The sequence below is a fragment of the Colius striatus genome, chromosome W (genome assembly GCF_028858725.1).
Source record: "Colius striatus isolate bColStr4 chromosome W, bColStr4.1.hap1, whole genome shotgun sequence".
In the NCBI taxonomy this organism is placed as follows: Eukaryota; Metazoa; Chordata; class Aves; order Coliiformes; family Coliidae; genus Colius; species Colius striatus.
This window is the reverse complement of record NC_084789.1, coordinates 13,052,621-13,078,209: the sequence shown is the minus strand read 5'-3', so window position 1 is coordinate 13,078,209 and position 25,589 is coordinate 13,052,621. Positions and strand designations below refer to the sequence as shown.

Genomic DNA, 25,589 nt, shown 5'->3' with positions numbered 1-25,589 from the left:
CACTCTCTGCACTCCACCTGGACTGAAGTGTCTGTACTAACCGGCTCTGTCTGGGTGGATGCATCGAGCTTAACCAGGGTGTTGTCCACCTGAGCCTTGGCATTAGCCCTCAGGCAAGTGCCCACCATCCTGCTAGATTGAAGCAGGGGCGCTTCTCTGACTTCCATCTCTCTGTGTGGGCTGTGGGGCTGTTCCCTGCCCATCCATTCATCGATTCAAACAGTGATGTAACTTCAGGCTCCCAACTCCTTTTCCAAATAAAACTCCTGTTATTTGATGCCTGTTCAAAGGATGATTTTATGGAGTTATTTATTCCATCTGCTCTGCCTGGGAAAGTGTCACCGGAGCCCAGTCGCGGAGTCACCAGTAGCTGTCCCCCGTGAGCGAACAGCACCCCAACTCATGGTTTAATTTCTCAACTATTTTGCTATTTTCCTTGCTTTTCCATCCATACTTCACCTTGCCCACCAACATACCAACAGACCCACAAACTCTCCAGTATTATTTTGTCACCCATTGTGGAGGGAGTTCCCCCTTGGCAGCGATGCCTGGTAACTTTTAGCATCTACAAATTCAACCCATAAGTTTCCATCACTGAAAATCACCGGATCCAGAGCCAACTTTGCCAGCTGTAAAAGCAAATGATGTTTGAAATTTTGCCACTTTCCCAACACCTGAGTTACTCCAATGCAAAGCCACAAACAATCTATTCAACCCATATATATTATACATGGCTTTATATATCAAATATTTTCAACCTATAATGAATACATTCAACCTATATATTATATATACTCATATACTGAATATATCCTCTATATTATATATGATTATACATATAATATTTTAAATATATATATATTCAACCTATAACATATATATAGGTTGAATAAATTTTGTTAAGGTCCACAGCCTCACTTTTTACATACACATATAGGTACACATTTGCAACAATTATTACTTATTTAATGGAGAAATCACCCCAAAGATGGCTCACCAAAACCCAGCACCCCACTGAGCATCTTCATCTCAAAGGGAGGATGAGAAGGGACCATGGAGCTGGAGACTCACCATTATACAGGGAGGATCATCACCAGGACCTCCTTCCTGCAACCACTCCCCTGGGCATCTTTCTTCATCCCCAAGGGAGGATGAGGAAGGACTCGCCCTTGCACATGGAAGAGGATTACCAGGATCTCCAGCAACCAGTCTGCAGTGCTTTGGTGTTGCCAGCACAACCCAACCAGGGAGCTGAAGCCAGGAGGTTTTTTATGCAGGGAGATTAAAAAGGTAGAGAAAGGCTGAGTCAGCTCTACAAGGTGTTTTTTATTTTCTTTTTTTCCCCTTGCAAGTTAAAACCAAGATAATGACACTGGGTGGGGATCAATTTGAAGGACTGAGCAGCCAAACCAAAATTAGTCTCCTGGCCAAAAGCTTCCTAGGCCTCACAGTTTGGGGAAGGAAGCTGAGAAAAGGCATGAAAAAAAAAAAAAAGATCCCTTGGGAAGCTCAAGTATCACGCTCAAGCAAAGGTGACCCTGCTAGGCAAATGTTTTTTTGACATAATAAAAATAAAATTAAGTACTGGAGCAGCCTCCCTCAGAAAAGGAGGGCTCATAGGATAAAGGTTTTTGAGGGGTTTTTTCTCCTTTTCTTTCTCCTCCTCCCCTGGCACTTTTTTTTCTTTCACTAATAACTACGTTTTCTTGCATTTTTTTCTTGGCTTTTATCCTCATAAAAGACTAATGTAATTTCTTGTCTCGTCCCAATGTTTCCTGTTAATTAACAGGGTGAAAGTTATCATCGTGGCTACCCCAAAGAGGGGAGGGGGAAAAGTAAGGGAAAAAGAAAATAAAAAAAGAAAAAAGAAAAGGGAGAGAAGGGATGTCTGTTAGCAAACACCATGTCACATCCCCAGTATCACAAAACTCCTTGGAAAAAACTTTTTAGACCCAACAGCTTGAATCCTACAACAAAGCCCCCCTCCCCCCTCCAAGGGTGGCTCTTGTGTCAAGGGGATGTGAGCCCCCACCTTTCCCTGGATGGGGATGGAAAAAGCTCTGAAATGCTTGCCCAGAAAAGTTCTTTCCTTGCACTAAAAAAATAAAATAAAAAGGAGGGGAGAGGAGAGGAGGAGAGGAAAAAAAAATGCAGAGAGGTTGTCGGCAACACCCAAGATGCTCCTGCGTTTCTTAAAAGATTTTAAAAAACAAAACCAACAGAACCAAAGAGCTAATCCAAAGCCAGCTTACGGAAATCCTGCAAGACGCCAAGTTCCTTCCCCTCCAACCCTCAGTTGCACACAGGATCGCGCTGCTCCCTATCCCCATGCCCTCCTGTTCCTCAACAGTAGCTGTGATGCAGTGATATGCCAGTGGCACTGGAGCCAAGGGCAGCCTCAGCATGTCGACATTGGGGCAAATCAAGCAATTTAGGCAAAAAGTGAGGGTTGTTAGATCAGAGACCGTGTCTTGGAGGTTAATAATATCTCAGGGCTGAAAATAAACTGGAAAGGAAGCTACTTTGTGAAAGCAGGAAGGTAGTCAAGCCACTGTGTGGGTCATCCAAGCCGGCCCAGGAGAGGGGTGGGACTGGCATCCACCCAAACCCAGCCCATTGCCCTTGTACAGCACCCAGTCAGGGCTGAGGTTTCCACACACACCATTTTCTGACATGCACCTCAACATGGGGTGTAGTTCCCTTTTCTCCTCCAGCATTGAGGTCTATGGTCTTGGCCATCAGGGTTAGAAATAGGCATCCCTCCCATGCCAATGGTGGGGAAATGTGTACGGTTAACGTTACTGGTTCCTCTGGTGTAAGCAAATCCCACTAGCAGACAGCGGGAATGGAAAAAATGCAACTTGCATCCCTGCCAGTCCAAGGCTGTTCCTCTATGAGTTCCTCTGTCCTATCAGGTTTTAAATGTCCCCAATAATCAATTTGTTGGTGCTCACTGAAACATCTTTGGCGAGCAGAGCATGGTTTGAATCACCATCTGACTTCAAAATTCACCTTTTTCTCCTTTGTAGTGGTTTTGCCTGGACTAGGTTTTCTTGTAGCGGGGGGGGGGGGCTGCAGGAGTGGCTTCTTTAAACAAAAAGTTGCCAGAAGCTTCCCCTATAGCTCATAGGGTTAGGGCCAGTCAATTCTAAGCTGGACCCTGCACCTGACCCAGGCCTGGCCAATTAGTTATGGAGAGAACGCCTCTGTGAATAATAACATATTTGAGAAGGAGAAGAAGCAGTGGCAAAGTCCATCTGTAACGAACTGACCACAACCCCCATCCCCCATCCCCTGCGTCACTGGGAGGGAAGGAAGGGGAGTCCCAGAAAGAGGGAGAGGTGGGGGGAGGTGTTTTTAATATGGTTTTATTTCTCATCTCCCTTTTCTTATTGTTTCTTTAATAAATCAAACCTTGGAGGCATTGACAAGGCAATTGGAAAAAGCACACAAGTATGCAGCCTTTGGAGGCGACTTTTCTAAAGTGTAAGGGAAAGGTATCCATTCAAAGATATTACATGCTACCCAGGTCTTCAACTCTAAGCAACCGCACAGCAGAAGCATCCTCTGAGAGGCCAGGCAGGCTGGACAGTTGTTCAGTTTCTTCTGTACCCTTTTGGGTCCTTGAAATACCCTCTCTTCAGGTAATCTATTCCCAGGATACATGGAGCTTCTGGGCCTGTCACAATGGGGTGCTTCTGCCAATTATTTCCCATCAGACTCACTTCTGCTTCCAACACAGTGAGCTGTTGGGATCCTCCTGTCACTCCAGAAATACAAATTTGTTCGTCACCTCTGTAACTTGATGGTATCAAAGTGCATTGTGCTCCAGTATCCATGAGAGCCTTGTACTCTTGTGAATCTGATGTGTCAGGCCATCGGATCCACACAGACCAGTAGATCCTATTGGCCCTGTCCTCCCCCTGGCTGGAGGCAGGGCTCCTCTAATATTGTTATGTGTATCACACACTTCCTGTGGGAAGGAACTAGAGGTCCCTTCGAGAGAATCAGAAGTAAGATTAAGCACTACATCTCTGGGGAGCTGCTCACTGGAATCCAGGGCAGCATTTTTCCATGAGGAGTCACTTTTTGTTTTTGCTTGTAGTTCCCAGACTCTTGTCCCTAGGGCCACGGTAGGTTTTCCATCCCACCTCCTCATGTCCTCTCCCTTACTGCGTAGATAAAACCACAAGTTGCCCCTGTGTGTGTACCCTCTGTATCTCCTCTCTTGATCAGAAGAATGCTTGTTCCTAATAATGGAGACATGGGCCCATACAGGTGGAGAGCAGGAGATATCTTTCTTAAATTGTTGGAACTCACGGGATAGTTTCTCCACAGTAGAGACACAGGATCATAAAGAAGAAGAAAGGCTTCCTTTGTACTGCTGGAGCTGGCTGACCACTTCATCCACCGTTTTCCCCTCTCCTTTTTTCCACAACATGACAGCCAATGAGTTGGCATACGATGGTGGTGCGCTCCAGAGGAACTTTCAACACATGGGGGTGTACGCTGGACCTCATCTGGATGGATGGATAACTGCACATTGTTCGGATCATGATAAATGGCTTCCAGCACAGTCAGTTCGCTCAGGTACTGGATACCTTTCTCCATTGTAGTCCATTTGCCTGGGTGGCATGTAATATCTTCCTTGAATGGATACCTTTCCCTTACACCTGAGAGAAGTCACCTCCAAAGGCTGTGTACTTGTGTCCTTTTTCCAATTGCCTTGTCAAATACTTCTTCCCTAGACAGAAAGCCCAGTTATTTGTCTTCCTTGCCTTCCAGTTCCAGGCTACTGGCCCCATTATCCCAGCACTGGCAGTCGGGGTGCTAAGAAGAGTTGTACTTCTGTCCAATCACTTCTGAGGCAGCTTGGACTCCTTCATATGCTTTCAATATCTCATTCTCAGTTGGAGTGTATCAGGCCCCAGATCCTTTGTATCCCCGAATCCAGAACCCGAGGGGTCGGTCTCGAGTCTCACCAGGTCCTTTTTGCCAGAGGCTCCAGGTAGGGCCATTCTCTCCCACTGCAGTGTAAAGCACATTTTTCACATCTTTCACAATCTTCACTCACAGCAAGAGAAAAAGAATTCACCACACCCAAAATGAAAAATAACATCATTACAATACCGAACAAAAGCGGACAATTTACGTACAATCCATCTCCTGTCCCTTCACCACAATTAAAACATACAAAAATTTTCCTCAATCTGTTCTAACACTGTTCGGTCCATGTTTTGCCCGTTGCCGCTCCCCATTACAATCCTTATCTCAAACTCCTCACAATCCTCAGGGCCCAAGGTGGGCACCAAAAAAAGAGTGTGGTGGTTTAGTCCAGTGTCCACCAAGTCATAAAATCACTCCCCTTCTTAAACTGGACAGGAGAGAGAGAGAAATATAACAAATGGCTTGTGAGTTAAGATAAGGATGGAGAGATCACTCAGCAATTAGCGTCATGGGCAAAACAGACTCAGCTTAGGGAGAAAAAGGTTTGATTTATTAAAGAAACAATAAGAGAAGGGAGATGAGAAATAAAACCGTCTTAAAAACACCTCCCTCCACCCCTCCCTCTTCCCAGGACTCCTCTTCCTTTCCACCCAGCGGTGCAGGGGATGGGGGATGGGGGTTGCGGTCAGTTCATTACACATGGACTTTGCCACTGCTTCTTCCCAGGGAGAGGCCTCATCACACTTCCCACTGTGGGGTCCTTCCCCACGGGAGACAGTCCCTCATGAACTTCTCCAGTGTGGGTCCATCCCATGGGCTGCAGCTCCTCACAAACTGCTGTGGCATGGGGCCTCCCACTAGGGCAGCTACTCACACAATGCCCCAGTGTGGGTCATCAACCGGGGGAACAGTCCTTCAGGTATTGACTGCTAATGCGTGAGTCCCTCACAGGATTACAAGTCCTGACACCAAACCTGCTCTAGCGTGGGCACCTCCCCCACGGACTCCCAGGTCCTGCCAGGAACTTGCTCCAGGATGAGCTTCCCATGGAGTCAAAGCCTCCTTCAGGCATCTACCCGCTCCGACGTGGGGTCCTCCATGGGCTGCGAGTGGGTCTCTGCTTCTTGGTGGTCCTCCATTTACTGCAGGGGGACAATCCGCTTCACCATGGTCCTCACCACATATCACAGGAGAGTCTTTCTTACAGAGCCTAAGCACCCTCCTCCCCCTCCTTCTCCACTGACCTTGGTGTCTGCAGAGATGTTTTCACATTCTCACTCCCTATTGCTACTGCAGTTTAGCAACTGCACAACTTCTTCTCCTTCTCAAATACGTCATTATTCACAGACGCTATACCTCACACTATTTGGACAGGCCTGGGTCAGGTTCAGGGTCCAGCTTAGAATTGACCGACCCTAACCCTATATGCTACAGGGGAAGTTTCTGGCAAATCTCTGTTTAAAGAAGCCAGCCCTATAGTCCCCCTGCTACATAAAAAAACCTGTCCCAGGCAAAACCACTATATCCTCTGTAGTGGGTCTGGGATTGTAGTGATTTTCCACAGCAGCTCTTGCAGTGCTGTGCTTACTGTTGGTATCAATATTATGACAACTGCTCGCACAGCATCAGGGCTGTCCCTCCAGCATTCCTTCCCCCACCTTCAACAATAGCTGTGGGTGAGCACAATCTTGGGAGGGACCACGGCCAGAACAGCTGACCCAGGCTGACCAAGGAGATATTCCATACAATATGACGTCAGCTCAGTAATATAAACTGGGGGAGAGGAGCAGGAAGGAGAGGCAAGATTAATTTCTGGCCTTCCAAAAGCAACCGCTATGCGTACCAAAGTCCTGCTTCTCGGGAGGTGGCTGGACATTGCTGCTGATGGGAAGTAGAAAGTAACAGCTTTATTTGCTTTTGCTTTGCTTCCTGCACACACGGCTTTGCTGTTTCTTCATTAAACTGCTTTTATCTCAACCCACGAGACTCCCATCTTACTCCCATCTACTAACACTGACTCTGTGCTGCGCTCTAACCTTGATAGCTTTCCTAAGATGGCTATATGATTTTGTGAAAAGGATGAAAGGGCCTGGGAACATGATGGTCCAAATAATAATTGTGAGTTTCATTCTGTTACTGATGGATTTACTGTGCTGTGGGAGCTATCTTGTGGAGGTCGTGGGGCAAAGCAGCTCTTTCCCCTCAGCTCGGACTGATGTCGACAATTTTGTTATACATACTTCCCAGGTCCTTAGTCACCCTTATATGAGAGTTTTAATATCACTAATTAATATGGCTGGTATATTACATATTTTGTGGAATCTGGACTCATCTGGGTATCAGAGAGGACAAATTTGGGAAAGAAACATGTTTAAATGCGCTCTGAAGCGGCCAGTCCCTGGGTGGCAGGGTGGGTGGATGAATTTGGGCAAATTCCTAGGACAGTTATCACCTCCTGTAACCTGGGATTTTACACCTGAACAGATAAAAAATCCTGCTTTACTGGCACGCCACCTGATAGAAGGGTGTCTTGTCTATTCCAGTGAGGCCCATCAGGTTCAGGCACTATACTGGGGCCTAGCCTCTGCCTACCGAGTCGCACTCCAGTCCTCTCAGAGAACTATGGCCGAGGTGGAAATTCAAACTGTATCTGAGACCACCATGGTTGAGTCAGGGAATCAAACAACCACCACAGTGGTTGCCCCAGTAGTGAAAAAGAAACAGTGGATAAGGAGGTCAAGTCCATATCATCGATTAGTAAGGGCAGAAGAGGAGGAAGAGGAAAGGTTAGAAGAAGAAACTGGTCCTTCAGTAAGGAGATCGGGAGAAGGAGTGAAAGAAATCGAAAAGGAAATGGAAACTACTCGGTCCCTCACCTCAACAGAACTTTGAGATATGCGGAAATATTACAGTCGCCAGCCAGGTGAGCGGATTGGTGCGTGGCTGCTCCGATGCTGGGATAACGGGGCTGACAGTCAGCAATTGGAAGGTAGAGAAGCCCAACAGCTGGGATCTCTTGCTAGGGACCGGGGAATTGATAGAGACATTGGAAAGAAGACCTCAATTTGTAGTCTCTGGAAACGGCTCCTCTCAAGTGTACGGTCAAGATACCCATTCAAGGAAGACCTTGTAAATGCCCAAAAAAAATGGACTAGAGCAGATGAAGGCATCCAATACCTAAGGGAATTAGCTGTGTTGGAAGTCATCTACGGTGATCTAGATAATGCCGAGGCCTCCACAGATCCAGACGATGTCCAGTGTACACGGGCCATGTTGAGAAAAGTGATTCAGAGTGCCCCAGCTACGTATTCTAATATCTTGGCAATGGTGTATCACCCAGACATGGATATACCAACAGTGGAGAGAATATCTTCTTGGTTACAAAACTATGAAGAGAGCCTCTGCACCTCCTCACCAGTGTGGGATGATGGCCTGGCTGTCAGAACCGCCCCAAGAATTAGGTCATACACTGCCCCGACCAGGGAAAAGGAAGTCCCAGAGGCAGGAGTACACCACAAAATCAACCCTGGCTGTTTTTGTGTGGCCAAGGAGAGGATATGAGGAAATGGGATGGTGAACCCACTTTTAAGCTGGAAGCGCGTGTACGTGAACTAAGGGGGAAGACAGCTGTTAGAAAAGGACCACCCAAGAGGGCTGTCAGCATAGTAGCTGCCAGAACAAAAGAGGACAATCAACAATCTCCAAGACATAGAACTGCAACCACCTCCTTCGATGCCAATGAGGAGACTTCAGGTCTAAAATTGCAAGGATCAGATAGCGAATACTCTGATGAAGAACAGAAATAGAGGGTCCCTGCCTCCAGCCAGGAGGAGGAAAGGAATGACCGAATCTACTGGACTGTGTGGGTTCGATGGCCTGGCACATCAAACCCACAAAGGTATAAAGCCTTAGTAGACACAGGGGCACAGTGTACATTGATGCCATCAAGGTATAGAGGCACAGATTCTGTCTGGATCTCTGGAGTAACAGGGGGATGTGAAGAATTATCTGTATTAGAGGCTGAAGTGAGCTTAACAGGGGACAAATGGAAAAAACACCCCATTGTGACTGGTCGAGAGGCCCCTTGTATTCTTGGCATAGACTACCTCAGGAGAGGGTACTTCAAAGACCCCAAGGGGTATCGATGGGCTTTTGGTATAGCCACTGTAGATACAGAGAAAATCAAACAACTCTCTAATTTACCTGGCCTCTCAGAAGACCCTTTTGTTGTGGGATTGCTGCGAGTTCAAGAGCAACAGGTACCAATTGCTACCAGGACAGTGCACCGGAGACAATATCGCACGAACCGAGATTCCCTGGCTCCCATCCGTGAGTTGATTCATCAACTGGAGGCTCAAGGTGTAATTAGCAAAACTCATTCCCCATTTAATAGTCCCATATGGCCTGTGAAAAAATCTGATGGAGGGTGGAGGTTAACAGTAGACTATCATGGCCTGAATGAAGTGACACCACCACTGAGTGCTGCTGTACCAGACATGTTAGAGCTCCAGTATGAACTGGAGTCAAAAGCAGCCAAGTGGTATGCTATGATTGACATCGCTAATGCATTTTTCTCAATTCTGTTGGCAGCAGAGTGCAGGCCACAATTTGCCTTCACATGGAGAGGTGTCCAATATACCTGGAATCGATTGCCCCAGGGGTGGAAACATAGTCCTACTATTTGTCATGGTCTAATCCAAACTGTGCTGGAAATGGGTGATGCCCCCAAACATTTACAGTACATTGATGACATAATTGTATGGGGCAAAGAGGCAGAAGAAGTGTTTGAGAAAGGGAAAAGAATAATACAGATTCTCCTAAAAGCTGGTTTTGCTGTAAAAAGAAGCAAAGTAAAGGGACCTGCACAAGAGATACAGTTTTTGGGCATAAAATGGCTAGATGGGCATTGGCATGTGCCTCTGGATGTTGTGAACAAAATAGCGACTATGTCTCAACCAACTAATAAGAAAGAAACACAAGCTTTCCTGGGCCTTGTGGGATTCTGGAGGATGCATATCCCCGGTTATAGTCAGCTTGTGAGCCCTCTTTTTAGAGTAACCAGAAAGAAGAACTGTTTTGATTGGGGCTTTGAGCAGTCAAGCGAGCCACACAAATTATGTCTCCCTGGAGCAGAGGCCAATGGCTGCTTTTTCAGTATGGCGAGGCCTGGCAAATTGACTATGTTGGACCACTACTGCGAACACACCAAGGCAAGCGTTCTATACTCACCATGGTGGAAGCAACTACCAGTTGGTTGGAAACATACCCTTTAAACCATGCCACTGCCCGAAATACTGTCTTGGTCTTGAAAGGCAAGTTTTGTGGCGACACGGTACTCCAGAAAGAATTGAATCAGACAATGGGACTCATTTTCGAAATAATCTCATAAACTCCTGGGCAAAGAAACATGGCATTGAATGGATATACCACATCCCCTATCACCCACAAGCCTCTGGAAAGATTGAAAGATATAACGGATTACTAAAGACCATGTTGAGAGCACTGGGCAATGGGGCATGGAAGCAGTGGGATAAAAATTTAGCAGAAGCCACTTGGCTGGTTAACAGTAGAGTTTCAACTAACCGTCCTGGTCCTGCCCAAACAAAATCACTACATACTGTGGGAGGACATAAGGTCCCTGTAGTGCACCCAGGGAAATGGCTGGGGAAGGCAGTATGGGTTGCACCTCCCATAGGAAAGGGCAAAACCTTTTGTGGGATTGTCTTTGCTCAAGGGCCTGGGTGTACTTGGTGGGTGATGAGAAAGGATGGGGAAACTCGATGTGTACCTCAAGGAGACTTAACCTTGGTGGAAAAATAACCTGTTATCTGAGTTATCTGTTGTAGACGATGAGGTATGAACTTTGCAAGAAAACCGGACAAGTGGACAAACCAAGCCGGTGCTGGTGCCCAACACCGAACACACTGTTTCCCCTGGCCTGGATATCCATCTTTATGGATGAGACATAAGTTATGGCCTGCTCCAGTGAACATCTACAGAGGATGAAAGATATAAGAATGTTATTTGTTTGTTTGATGCAAGATGAAATACAAGAATGATGTTTATCTGTTGAAGAGTGGGGGTACTGGTTAATGAGAGTATATAAGAATGTATATGGGTTGTTAAGATGGTTTGTCTGAGCGTGACATAAATGGTATGGAATAAGGGGTGGAGACTGTAGTGGGTCTGGGATGGTAGTGATTTTCCACAGCAGCTCTTGCAGTGCTGTGCTTACTGTTGGTATCAATATTATGACTACTGCTCGCACAGCTTCAGGACTGTCCCTCCAGCATTCCTTCCCCCACCTTCACCAATAGCTGTGGGTGAACACAATCTTGGGAGGGCTCACAGCCAGAACAGCTGACCCAGGCTGACCAAGGAGATATTCCATACCATATGACGTCAGCTTGGTAATATAAACTGGGGGAGAGGAGCAGGAAGGGGAGGCAAAATTCATTTCTGGCCTTGCAAAAGCAACTGTTACACGTACCGAAGCCCTGCTTCTCGGGAGGTGGCCAGACATCGCTGCTGATGGGAAGTAGAGAGTAACAGCTTTATCTGCTTTTGCTTTGCTTCCTGCACGCACGGCTTTGCTGTTTCTTTATTAAACTGCTTTTATCTCAACCCACCAGACTCCCGTCTTATTTTCTCCCCTTCCCTGGCTTGCTGAGAAGGTCTTGGATAGAGCGGTGTGGTGGGCACCTGGCATCCAGCCGGGGTCAAGCTACCACATCCTCCCAAAAAAGTGACAGGTTGCAGGATAAAATCCAAGGGGTCCTCATAATCACTCCTATCATTCGCTGGTGGTGAGGTAATTTTCTACATTTTGTTGTCAATGCCTGTCAAGGTTGGGAAAATCCATCAGCACACAGAAAAATGGATTTAGTGGAGCTGTACAGGGATGGGTTGAAACACTCACCATTTAATGGGGGGAGCACATCTACCATCAGGGTTTTGTTTAAACCCATCGTATAAGAGCATCTAGGAAAAGATCAAAAGTGAGGTGGATCGAGAGCTGGCTGAATGACAGAGCCCAGAGGGTGGTGATCAGTGGCACACAATCAAGTTGGAGGGCTGTGGCCAGTGGAGTTCCACAGGGATAGGTTCTGGGGCCAGTCTTGTTCAACATCTTCATCAGTTATCTGGATGAGGGGACAGAGTGTACCCTCAGCAAGTTTGCTGATGACACCAAACTGGGAGGACTGGCTGATTCACCAGAAGGCTGTGCTGCCTTTCAGCGGGATCTCGACCAGCTTGAGAGTTGGGCAGAGAGGAACCTCATGATGTTCAACAAGGACAAGTGCAGAGTCCTGCATCTTGGAAGGAACAACCCCATGCACCAGTACAGGCACCAGTACACCCCACGCACCAGTACAGATTGGGAGCAGCTCTGCAGAAAGAGACCTGGGAGTCCTGATTGATAATAAACTAACCATGAGCCAGCAATGTGCCCCTGTGGCCAAGAAGGCCAATGCCATCCTGGGATGCATCAAGAAGAATGTGGCCAGCAGGTCAAGGGAGGTTCTTCTCCCTCTCTACTCTGCCCTGGTGAGGCCTCATCTGGAGTACTGTGTCCAGTTCTGGGCTCCTCAGCTCAAGAGGGACAAGGAAGTGCTGGAGAGAGTCCAGCGCAGGGCCACCAAGATGATCAGGGGACTGGAACATCTTTCATATGAGGAAAGGCTGCAGGAACTGGGGCTGTTTAGTCTGGAGGAGACTGAGGGGTGATCTTATTAACATTTATAAATATCTAAAGGGTAGGTGTCAGGAGGTTCGGACATCCCTTTTTTCTATAGTAGACAGTAACAGGACAAGGGGTAATGGGATGAAGCTGGAACACTAAAAGTTCCACTTAAACATAAGAAAAACTGTTTCACTATGAGGGTGACAGAGCACTGGAACAGGCTGCCCAGAGGGGTTGTGGAGGCTCCTTCTTCAGAGGTCTTCAAGACCCGCCTGGACATGTTCCTATGCGACCTGATCTAGGTGATCCTGCTTCTGCAGGGGGGTTGGACTAGATGATCTCTAAAGGTCCCTTCCAACCCCTACCATTCTATGATTCTATGGAAATGTTTAAAATGAATTATTAAATAGGTCCTATTTGCTTGGGGAGATTTTCATGAGCAATGAGACAGGAGAGGAATGGCCCCAGCATTCCCAGGGCTATCCCAGCCACGTCCCCGAAGAAGCCCCACAAGGTGAGATCCCCCTTAAGAAAAAAACAAAACAAAAACAAAAAAAACCCCTACAGTGTCAAAGGAGCCAAAGTAGGTGGCCAAGCGAAGAGTCCAGGGTTAGTGTCAAACGCCAGCACTCTCCTCCCAGCCTGCCACTGGACGAGCCTGGAGTCTCCTGATCTGGCAGGCAGCCTGCTTTTCTCCAGAGGCTCCAGTGCTGTCATCCTGGCATTAACCCCTGATAACTGTGTCCTTTCCAGGAGAGGATGGTGGTTTTTAGGCAAATAGAGGGGTGGGGGGGGTTGTGTCTCCAATAAGGTTGGGAAGGAAATGGTGTAATGCGTTTCAGTGCTCAAAGCAAATAAAAAATATATTAAAAGGAGGTATGTTCAACAATAAACCAAGAATAAGTGACTTTAACAAAAATCTGAAGCAATTGTTTATCCCTGGGACAAATATACAATCCTAGTTCCACAAGGAGGTGTCTCGATTTCAGATTATAATAGGATGTCAATTTGTAAATAAAGACATTTCACAGGAGGTTATAAATTCTGTACAAGAGGGAGGTGGAAGAAGGAGAGAACAGGAAAACACAGGCTGAAGTCTGATGGAGAAACCATGTGGGACCCTGTTTATATGGGAGGAGCGATATGGAGCCGCTTCGGGGGCAAATACCTCCGGATTTGGACAAGGTGCTTCTTCCCTGGCGAGCAGATATCAGCAGAGATCAGAGGCACAGTGAAACATTCCTGGCCTGCTCACGATTTCAGAATGACATGTCACTCAGTCAAGCAGTCCCTTAAACCAGACGAGGTCCCACAGACAGAAGAGACAGAGCAGGGAGCGATGCTGATACTTTTCCAACCTCTGGAGGTCTTTTCCCATCTTTTTATTGCAGAGGAGTTGGGAAGGAGAAATTGAGGCTGTGCTTGCTCTGAAAGAGTCTTGTGGGTCTCCCCGTCTCAAACCTTGCAGAGCCTTGGTCCAGCACCCACCAAGCACCATCACTCAACATCCACTGGCTCCAGGAGACCCTGGGGTGGTTCCAGAGTCAGGGCAAGTCAAGAGAATTGGACTGAAATCTGAGCAAACTCTTGGGTTTGGTATTTTATTAATAATCCCTCATATTGCTTTCCCTCCTTGATGGGCTTCTTGGAGAGCTTAAGTCCTGCAGGAGAACCTCCTTCTTGCCCACCATGGGCACCACAACCTTCCATCAGCCAAATGTCATCAGTCCCATGCCACACATGAGTCTGGCATGGGTGTAGCATCCCATGGGGATCCAGCACCAACACTACCAAGCACCATCAGCTCCCTCTACCCTCAGAGCAGAGCTCCTCCATGGGGCATATGGGAATTCAGCTCCCTCCAGACCATGGGCCAGCCACCTCCATGCTCTTCAAGGATGGCTTTGCTTGTTTGAAAAAAAAAGTGATAATCAAACACATCTGCCAAGAATGAGTCAGTTCAAAATACAAAAAAACCCACCCCCATCTCCTATTTACGGAAATTATTTTTATCTCCCATGGGATATTTTTGCTCTCTTCTTTAACCATGTTGAGGATGGAAAGGATCTGGACTGGTAAAATATCCAAGTACAAACATCTCAGTAGGAGAAACCATGAGCAAAGAGTCCTGATCTACCCACAGAATGACCACCATTAAAAATAATGATCTAAGAAAATAAAGAGAAGAATATGGAAGTCAGAGCCAGTGCCTCAGTGGGGGGTGAGGGGTACATCAGCCAAAGATGGCTGAGGAAGGGACAGCAAATGTGGGATGAGCACACCTGCATGGTGTGAAGGACTACCCAATACTGCATTCCTGGGCCAGAAAGGAGAACAGAAAGTGAAGGGAGGGAAAGAGCGGCTGAGATCTGGTATCATGTCATGGTTTGACATGACAGCCTTTTCTGGTATGGGGGAAGGGGCTGCAAAGATGGCTCCTGCAAGAAGTTGCTCACAACTCTCCCCAGCTCAGAAAAGGCTCACTTCTGGGGCTGAGCCAATTAGACGCCTCCACGATCACTTTTTAAGAAGAAGCCGGAAGGGGAGGTGTCTTCCTCCATCTTCTTTTCTTTCTTCTGCCCCTTCTTCTCTTCTTCTGGCTGGTGGTGGTGCAAGGAGTAGGAACGGTGAGAGAAACAACCATGCGGACTCCAAGGTCAGTGATGAAAGGGAGGAGGTGTACTGTGGCAGAGACTCCCCTGCATTCTATGGAGAGAACTGGTGAAGCTGAGATTTATTTTCATTTCTTTAAAGACCCCGAGCCAGGGACAGTGATTTTGGCCGGAGGAGGCCTTGTCCCGAAGGAGGGGCTCTTTATCACTATGGCCGGAGGAGGCCTTGTCCCGAAGGAGGGGTCCTTTATCACTATGGCCGGAGCAGGCCCTGTCCCGAGGAAGGGACCTTGCAAGTGCAGAAACTGCAACCGCGGTGAAGAATCCACGTCAGAGATATTCACCAAGGACTGTGTCCCGAGGAAGGGACCTTGCAAGTGCAGAAACTGCAACCGCGGTGAAGAATCCACGTCAGAGATATTCACCAAGGACTGTGTCCCGTGGAAGGCAACCTGTATCGGCAGAAGCCGCAGCTGCTGGGAACAACCCACACCAGAGAAGTTTGTTAAGGACTGTGTTCCGGGGGAGGAACCCCGTGTTGGAGCAGGGGAAGAATGCCAGGAGTCGTCCTCATCTGAGAAGACAGAAGCGGCAGAGCCCATCTGTCAGAGACTGACTACATCCCCCACTCCCTGCCCCCCTGAGCCGTTGGAGGGGGGAGGAGGTAGAGATATCGGGAGCAGTGAGCTGGGCCCGGGAAGAAAGGAGGGATGGGGGAGGGAGATCTTAAAGTGCTGGTTGTAATTTTCTCATCATCCTACTCCCTTTTTTGCTTTTATTCTGTTCTGTTTCTTGTAGAATAAACTTTCCTACTTTCCTCTCTAAGTCGAGTACTAGAGTCTGTTTTGCCCAGAACCATAATTGGCAGTGAGCCCTCCCTGCCCTTGTCTCAATCCACAACAACCTTGCTTATCTTTTTACTCCCATTTCGCTGGGTCCTCCGCCATCTTAACGAGGGTAGGGGTGAATGGGGGCATTGAGCGAGAAACTGTCGTGGTGCTGTTGTGCTAGCTGGGCCAAACCACGACATATCACAAGGGGGAAACAAGTCCTCCCATGTCCTCCAGCACTTCTGGTATCTATCAGTGAAATTGCCCTCAGCCTCCTCATGGAGAGTTGCAAGGGTGCTTGCTCCAATCTCCTTTTTAGTGCTCTTACCATCACCTTCTCAACTCCCTCCCACCATGGTTTTCCTGACAGAGTAGCTGTGAATCCCAGGCTGTCTCCGTTCCCAAATTCTCAGCATGGAGATCAATCTGCCTCACTAAATCCTCCCCTTCCAGTTTCTAGAGGTCAGGGTAAGTCTACTTACTTTGAACACTGATACTACACCAGCATCCAGTGTCCATCACTGGTAGCCAAAGCCTATGGTGCTATGGAAACCCACCACCACCATCCACCTGTCCTGTCTCCTTCCTCAGTCTCCTGCTCTAGTTTCCAAATCTAGCAAAATTGGGGTGGTTTTGCTTCTCTTAAAGCTGTCCTTTCATATCAAGGAACCACAAACCCAGTATATACAGTTCTGATCTAGAAGGATGCTGGATTCTCCACCTGGCATTACCAATCCCCATCTGTCCAAACTTAGATCAGACCAAGACGAAACTTTCCCTACATATCCTGCCAAAAACTCATTAAAGTCCTTTTCAAATACACTCTTCTGCTAAGTAAAATATGCGGGAAAGGGGGAGGGGGAGAGGTAGAAAAAAGGAGAAAGAGAGCTTTGGAGGATTGCTACAAAGTGCGTTTATTTTCCTTTCTTGAATGGGTCTCTCCATTAGAGAATTTTCAAGGCTGCACTTATGCACACGGAACGGAGATGCCAGTAAATCAGAGCAAGTTCAAAACAAATGCTTTTTCATGTGGAGGCATTCGGCTTTGTTTCAGGGCTTGGGTAGCTAACCATATCCCTCCATGAGTCAACTCTCCTATCAGCTCCTTGTTAAACTAAATGGCTAGAATTACATTTGGGGAGGAAAAAAAGAGTGGTTAATGATTGTAAAAGGTTCTGTTTCCAGGCTCTGAGGCAGGGGGGAACCTTTGAGAAGGAAGACAAAAAAAAATCCAATCCAATTAAATAAAAATATAATAAAGAGGGGGAAAAAAGCATTTTCAGGAAGGAGTGTGCTTTCTTTTGGGAATGAGGCTATACTAAGGAGCTAGGGCTCCCCTTCTTGCAGTCCTTCAGGAGGTACTGGGAAAGAGTCGTGTTATTTCCTGTAGCCCAAGCTCCCACCTCCCATCTTCCCTTTGGGAGCAGAGCAGCCAGATGAGATGTTATCAAGAGGCTGAACCTTACAGAAAGCCCCCTTCTAAAAGCAACTACTTCCTCTGCTTATTTCATGTGGTATCCTGTGGAACTGAACTCTCTCCTCCCCTCCATTATGGGTGTATTTCAGGAGGAAAAAGGGAAAAAAAAAAATCTAACGACATCCTTATTGTGTTGTTTTGCTTCGTATATTTTTTCTTTTTACAGGCTTTTTTTTTCCTGCCTTAAAGTTAGAGGATCCAAGAGAAGAAAAAAAAATCAAATCAAGAAAATCCCTAAAGTCTTCTGCATTAAAAAACCCCCAACAACGACAGGTTTCTCTGTTCCTTCTCCCTTTCCCTTTGATTAATTCTCATTAGGGTCTTTGAACAAACAATATGCTCCCCTCTCAAATAACACACAAGGTATATATTAGCCCAAAGAAAAACAAACAAGGCTCACTTAAAGACATTCATACCAAACGCAATTCCTGGAGAGGTAGGGACAGATGCACGCAAATTCCAGTTTCAGAAACTCAGCCTCACTCTGAAAATTAATGGAGCATGAGGCTGGAATTCAAAGGAAATATTGGGTTTTGGGGATGCAGAATCTCACCTTGGATTTTCAGACATCATCTGCACAAGAGGTACATGGCTACTACTGGGAACAAAACCTCATTCTCCCTTCAAGCATGCCATTCTCAACAACAAGCATCCACAAAACTCCCCATCATCATTTCGCCCTCCATCAGAACCCTCAGTCAATGAAACTCACAGCCAAAATCAAGGGCAGCAAGAGATGTCTTACCTGAAAGCCCCACAGGGGCTAGACAATTAGTTCCCCCTGTTTCAGTGTAAAAAGGCACAGGGTCTGGACAATCTGCTGGAGCAATGTGAAAAAAAAAAAAAAATCAGTATCTGGGCAGTTCTTCGCAGGCTCCCAACATCCTCGAGAGCAGAAAACACATTCCAAAGGGTTTAGCAATTTAGCAATTATTGTCTGTGCAGAGATGGTAGTCCATCAAGAAGCATCCACCCTAACTCATTGCCTCCATCAAGGCTGTCTGCTGCACTTCATCATCAGCCAATGCTGATTACAGACTGACAAAAATTACAGACTGGCTGCCACCTCTCCAGCCAAGTCACCAGGGAATGAGATCAAGGTTGTCGTCGTTCTGATGTAAGCAAGCTCCCAGAAATGCTTAAATCATGGCTTCACGCACCCAATGTAGTCAACATCTGTAACTCATCAAAATGGGAACTGAAAGGGAAATGCTGCCCTTTTGCGACAAACAGCCTATGTTTGCGTTCCCCTGCTCAGTTTTTGTCACCACCAGCTGCTGGCAGGTCTTATAGTCTATTGTCACCTCCTGGGACAGCCAGACAATTATTCCTCTACGGGCAATCTATTCCTTCATGCACCACCAAAGGGCAAAGGCAGGGTAAGATTGGCCACTCCATTAAAGGTTTCTCCTGATGCATGGAGGTGTCCAAGCTCAAGGTTTGGACCTTTCCATCCCAAGCCTGCTTCTCCAGGTGACAATAGTCAGAAACGAACACTGATCCCCTGTCCCTACAGGCAAACTCCAGCTTTTTGGTCACTACCATGGGGGAGAAAAGCTCAAGGGCAAGTCTGAGAAGATTCATCAAGTTCACGCAACTTTCTGGTCCTCAGCAGGTTCTCAGGGGCTTTGGGTTTCATCTGATTTGGGCTCCCTAATGACATTATTTGGCTCATGGCTGTATCCCAAAGCAAGAGCTACCACCAGGAAAGATGAGTTCATTTTCTCCCTACTGATAAAGTCATTTTTCCAGATTTCCTCCCAAAATCCCAGTGAAAAGGAAATTTCTATCTGCATCACCTCATTTTATCATAGTAAAGTAGAAGCCCTAACAGGAATATACAGTTTAATGGGATATCCTTAATCAAACAAAAAACAATAGGGGAGACAGGAAATGGACTTACTTGTGAAATACTATATAGGATACACTCTCTAAATTCCTTGTCCCGCTTTCTATGCTTTAAATAATTATATTTTTTTTAACCCTTTCCAGTCCAGACAGAAGACTGCCCCATGCCCTGAGAAGAACTGTTTGAGCTACAGGTGCTTTCTGAACACAGGCTGGACCACCTTGCCCTGCACTGGGCTCCATCTGCCCCCAGTCTCAGCTCCCTGCCAAGTCCCTTAGCGAAAAAGGACATTATCTGCCCTTTCCATGCCATCTTGCTCTAGGGATCATACGTGACCAGGATCCTACTCCAACCTAAAATGCTTAACCCTAGCAATGGGATGATGCACTTTCATGATTTCTTTACAGCTGTCAACTCCCTTCCCCTGACCCACCATCCAACAGTTACTTCTGTTCATCAGTTCATTACCCTCTGAACACTTTAAAGGACACAGAGTTGATGCACCTTCACTCCTGACCAAGCATGATGGTCAGGTGTGGGATAAGTCCAAAAGCAGGACCCTCCTGGGCTCTCTGTCCTACACATGGCTGATTTCATCCTTGCACTCTTCCTGCAATATAAAACCATCGTGGAGACATACAATTATTCCCAGTGGCCACCACCTCAACCTTGCAAGGTTCCCAGAAGCTGCCAAACCTCCAGCTCCCTTGAAAATCCATGCCACAGGAGGGCATTCAGCTCTGCAGTGACATAGTGATATCTCAGCAGGTTTCCTGCACTCTCATACACTAGAACCACCATAACCCAGGAGCACAATGAACATAGTCACTTGCAGCCCCTTGTCCCACTTAATGATGGGTCAAAATATCTGCTTGAATTATTTGAAGCCACCACTATCCATCTCACTTCCAATATAGCCACAAGTGACAGCTCCTGTGGAGACATCCACATGCCTCCAGGGCTGCAGGGTGAGCCTGGCCCTATGCAAGCCACCATCACCTATCCCTGCAACCCTTCCATGTAGGGAAGAGGGAAAGTCCTCTCCTTGACAAACGAGCAAGTCAGTCTGGACCTACAGCCTTCCCACAGGTAGCTTGGCTGTAAAGGGCAGATCTTTCCACTCTACAGCAAGCATATGAACACCAGATCCATCCTATCCAAACACAGACCCTGTCCACAGCAGACCCTCAGATCCTAGTCCATTCCTAGTCCGTGCCAGTGACATACCTTGTTCCAATCTCCATCACTTCCAAAAAAAAAAAAAAAATTGCCATCATAATGGTTTTACACTAAAGGGGGGGGACATTCATTCAGACAAGATAGAATGAAGAAATGCTTTACACTGAAGGTGGTGAAACCCTGGCACAGGCTGCCCAGAGAGGTGGTCAGTGTCCCATCCCTGGAAACATTCCAGGTCAGGTTGAACAGGGCTCTGAGCAATCTGATCTAGTAGAAGGTGTCCCTGCTCATGGCAGGAGGGGTGGACTAGATGGCTTTTAAAGGTCCCTTCCAATCCAAATTGTTCTGGGATTCTCTTATTCGATGCTCCTGGTGACCGCTGTCAGAGCCCATGCTGGTCCAGGTATTCCTGTCAGTCCATATGAAGCACTTACAATACACAGCACTAAATTCTTAAATATTTTATGACCGCTATCACGCTTGATGGAAAAGTTTCCTGTCACATGCACATTCCCATTGACACATGCAGTTGCCCAAGTCTAAATGGAGGGATCATTCCCACCCAAGGTGACAGGGGAGCAGATGGCTGATGTGCATCAGCAAGGTAAAAGGTTTCACACGTTCCCATCATCATCTACTGTCCCTCTTCCATCTAGCCAGCCCACGGTGAGCAATCCACCTGGCAAACTGTTGCAGGAGATGGCCCCAATGCTGGGACAGGAAATCCTTGGTTCCCTAGAGGAAACACTGAAAAGCAAATGGATTTTTCTTTTAAAAAAGAAAAAAAAAAAAAAAGGAGGAATTTTTGGTGAGTAACCCAGTTGTTTCTGCGTTTCCGATGGGCAGTGTTAATTACTTCCTATTGGCCAACAGAAATAACTTTTCCTTTTGAAATGGTATATTCATGTTCTGCTTTTCTGTTTACACACATTTTGCTACCTTACATCAACACTTGCTAATGAATAAATACATCACTGGGCTAACTGAAAATTAGGTCCTTTACAGGAAACCAAAGACAAGTTTTAACTCTTGTCTCCTGCAGCTCTGAATCCCTTTGCATCCCATCATTAGAAAGAAAAGGCAATAAAGGCAGAAACGGAAACTTGTGGGAAGCACTCCCCAGCAGGGACTCAGTCGAAACAATGACAATCGCACCCAAACCCACAAAACTTTGTGACCCAGCAAATCCTCAGAGCTTGTTACGGAACAAGCCTGCATCCCAGCACATGCTCAGGATGTTGAACCTACTCCTGATAAACTCTCTTTCACTCATGAGCCTTTATCTCTTGTTTTTTCATGCTGAAGCAAAATATTTCATGCTTAGCAAGACAATTGTTTGTTAAAACACCTTTGCTTATTTCCACAAGGCATAAAAAGACTTATTAGTCTTTCTTAAAGAGTTCACAGAAAGGAAAAACAACATTCCAGTCTTGGAGGGAGCAGTGGGCAGGATGGGATCGTACCCCTCATCTCCAAAACAACCTCAAGTTTGGGGTTCCTTTCAGTCCTAAGAAACTGAAGTGCAGAAATTTTACAGAAATTGCTCATTTGTCCAAAAAAAAAAAAAATCCCAAAAACACACAACTAAAATGACACAATATTAGTCTTCAGAAACATCTATCTTTGCCTCCCTGCCTACTGTGACTGAGGGACACCACCACAGAACTCACAGTGCTTCAGCCAACACTTCAGATCTGCTAATCTTCAGGGAGCCAGGAACTGCTCCTCCTCAAGCACTCCCAGTTTCCGATTCCCCCCATCTCTCCTCCTTCTTCCAGTCTATCTCACACTCGGTGAGCTTGCTGCCAACCAAGAGTTTATGCAGACAACTGCAAAAGAGCTGGTGCCAGCCTCAAATGGGCTTCTCCTCTGGCACCCTGACATTCAATTACAAGCAACAGGCATGCAGAGTGGTGCTTAGAAAAAAAAAAAGAAAAATCTCCCAACTTTTTAAACCCCTTTTCTAATTTTTTCAACCTCATGAGGTGGGATTACACTTCTTTAAAACACAGAAAGATTTCTACCCACTCCATTTGTAAAGGCTCACTGGGATTCCCACCCATCAGGGAGATGCTGGTCAGAGCTGTGCTGCATCCCAACCTAAATCCCTCAAAATTCACTCAGGGATACAGGAGCACTGCCATTTACAGCTGGAGCTCATGTTTTTTCCTAGCTTTCCAAGTGGCAAAGGCCTGTGCTGCATTGAGATCCCTCCTAAATTTTCCTGCCAGTTTTAAAATCCTACTTTGTGCAGAGGGTGGCTTAGAGAAATTATAGGTTCATTCTTCCAGGGCTAGCAGCATGCAAGCAGTCCAAAAGCAAAATGCATCGTTTTTCCTGATAAAGAGTTGTTTTTCCCTTTTTTTTTTTTATTTGTAGTCTGCATTAAAAAAAAAAAGTCCACTTACCAGTTGGTTTGAGAAAATCCATTGGATATCTGGAGTAGGGTGGAGGGGGAGACTCTGGAATTAGAAAAGTAGGAAGAAAATAAAGGCAGAGCCATGAGAAAGGAAAAAAATGAAAAAGATAGGAACTTATGATAACACTGGCAATCTTTTAGCAAAAATGTTTGTCTTAGCTCTGGGGATTGGAGGCAGGGCTGCTAAGCAGTGGCGGTGATTGCCTTGATATTTTGCTGTCAGATAAACAAAAGGGGCCGTCTGGCGCCAGTCTCCTTGCTATCTGCCGCTCGGGCCGTCTGATCGGGGCCTCCTTGGCTCAGCAGAGCCGCGGCAGCAACGAGGCCAGCCCGGCGGCCCCTAATCCCCCGGGCACGGCGCGAGGATGTCGGGCGGGCACCGCCGGAGGATGGGGGGGAGTAGGGGGTATCACCACCTCCTCCTCTAAATGAAAAAAAACCAAAACACTAAAACACAGCAATGGGAAGCTGAGGGGGGGTGTCCCTCGGGAAAAATACGAAGAATACGAGTAGGCAGGGAGCCCACCGCAGTCCCTGCTTGTTTGTCACCCCCTGCCGCTTACCTAGCTCGCAGAGCCGGCTGAGGTGGTGCGGGTTGCAACAGATGAGCTCGGGGTGAGCCTTGCCGTACGATTCACAGCAACATAACCGCTTCACTTCGGAGCAGTGGCGGAGGTCGGGCCAGCGGAACACCTTGCAGAGCAACACCGGGAGCGGGTACCAATGCTGGCCCAGGCGGGAGTCGGCCTTGGCGGGCAGCAGCAGGCAGGGAGTTCGCACCCCGCCGCAGGACTCCACGGCGTTCAGCAGCCCCTCCAGCTGCCTCTCCTTCAGCCGCTTCAGCACAGCGTGGGTCAGTGCCTTCAGTTCTGCCTCCGCACCCGCGGCCATCCGGCCGCCACGGCCCGCCTTGGCCAGGCAGCATCCGCGCCCCCCGCCGCAAACATGCGCCCGGGCCTCGGCCGCCGCGCCGGGCTCGCCGCCCGCCACCGTCTCCTCCTCCTCCTTGCCGCCAGGCGCACGGCTCCGCCAAAGCCGCCGAACGAGCACCGAGCGTTTGGTCCTGAACATGCGGGACGAGAGGAGGGGCCCCTGGCTACAAAACGGGCATGTCGTCCGCCGCGCATGAAGGGGCCGGGAGCCGAGACGCGGCGGCGGGCAGCGGAGGAAAGGCGGCGGCGGGGCTGAAGTGGGCTGTGGCATGCGCCAGTCTCCGCGCTGAGGCCGCCGGTCTCACTGCCTCCCGCAGGGGGCTGCGCCAGCCCGCGCCTCTGCCCGCTGAGGAGAGAAAAATTGGAAAAAAAACCAAACAAAAAAACAAACGAGGGAGGGAGACGCTGCTCGGTCGGGCTTTGCCCAAAAAAAGAAAAGAAAAATAAGAAAAGCCTGTCTAGACTCTGCGGCGCATCGCGCTGGGGGAGGCGGGCTGAGCCTTACCGGCGCTACGCCGCCCTGCGCGGGTGAGAAGCGTGGCTGGAACCGCGGGAGATCCTCTGCCTCCCGGGAGCCGCGGCTCCCATCAACCCGCCAGCGGTGGGGGGGGAGGGGAACTGATGCAACGCAGGGCAGAATCAAAAGAGTTAAAAAAAAAAAAAAAGCAAGTCTAAATGATGTCTGTAAAAAAAAAAAAAAAAACAAAACAAAACACCAACCCTAAGATTTGGATGTTGGAATCGCTTTAAGCATCTGTCACAAAAGACAGGAACAAGCGCATCCAGAGTGTTGTATCCCTTTTTAAAGACCAGGTCGTCCTGATGTGGAGTTGGTTTGCTTGGCCCTTTTTTTTCCCCTCCTTCTTCGCAAAGGTTTTAATACGCACACGCTGAGAGTCTTGATCCAGCTGCTATGAAAAGAAAGAAAAAGCAAAAAAGGGGAAAAAAAAAAAAAAAGCGAGTGGGGCTTCGTCCCCAGCAGCGCGGGGCCGGGGAGCACACCGTCTGCTCTCCGACCTGCGCCCCGCCGGTTGGATGTGGACCTCCAGCCAGCCGCCCTCTCCGCACTGCCGGCGCCTCTGCCTCGCTGCTTTTTTCTTTTTTTTTTTTTCTAACTCCTCTTTTCTTCCTTCCTTCCTGCCTGCCTCCTTTCCTTCCCCTTCCTCCTCCTCCTCCTTTTTTGTGTTGGTTTGTGGGGTTTGTTGTTTTTATTCCCCTCTCCGCACCAGCGCCTCCGTCCTTTCCCTTTAGCCGGCGGGAAAGAGAGACTCGACGCTGCAAAGCACCGGGGAGCACCGTGGTTCCTGTGCACTCCGCCCCCGCTGCCAGCGGAGGCTTGCAGTGCGCAGCGGCACGGCTCCAGCCCGGTCCAGCCACGGCCACGGCCACGGCCCGTCACGTGCAATATTCAGCCCCATCCAGACATAAAAATCATTAAAAAAATAAAAGAACCTATCACTCTATGCTTTGGAAGAACACAAAAAGCGATAATGACAATAATCCTTTGCACTTTTACAGTACCTGTCACCAAAGGAGAAGCAGAAATGATGAGCGCGTTGCTGTGCTATGACTGTACTCCCTCTCCATGTGAATTTGACCAAGCAAGAACCAGATGAGGATAGGGAAACTGAATGACCATGAGGTTGGGCAGCTGGGACAG

General features: G+C 47.7%; 1 protein-coding gene across 2 annotated transcripts in view; it reads right to left on the bottom strand.

Moving 5' to 3' along the window:
• The window catches only part of LOC104563486 (mothers against decapentaplegic homolog 7), a 47,928-nt gene extending 22,870 nt beyond the window's left edge, over positions 1-25,058 (bottom strand). The window contains exons 1-3 of one of the 2 annotated variants that reach the window (XM_062016844.1): positions 23,561-25,058; positions 22,987-23,040; positions 18,296-18,370 (exon numbers count right to left, since the gene is read on the bottom strand). In XM_062016844.1, coding sequence (XP_061872828.1) covers positions 18,296-18,370; positions 22,987-23,040; positions 23,561-24,200 — 769 coding nt within the window. In that variant the 5' untranslated portion in view covers positions 24,201-25,058. The remainder of the gene's footprint in view (positions 1-18,295; positions 18,371-22,986; positions 23,041-23,560) is intronic. The other variant, XM_062016845.1, reaches the window with a different exon arrangement.
• Between the last annotated feature and the right edge of the window lie 531 nt (positions 25,059-25,589).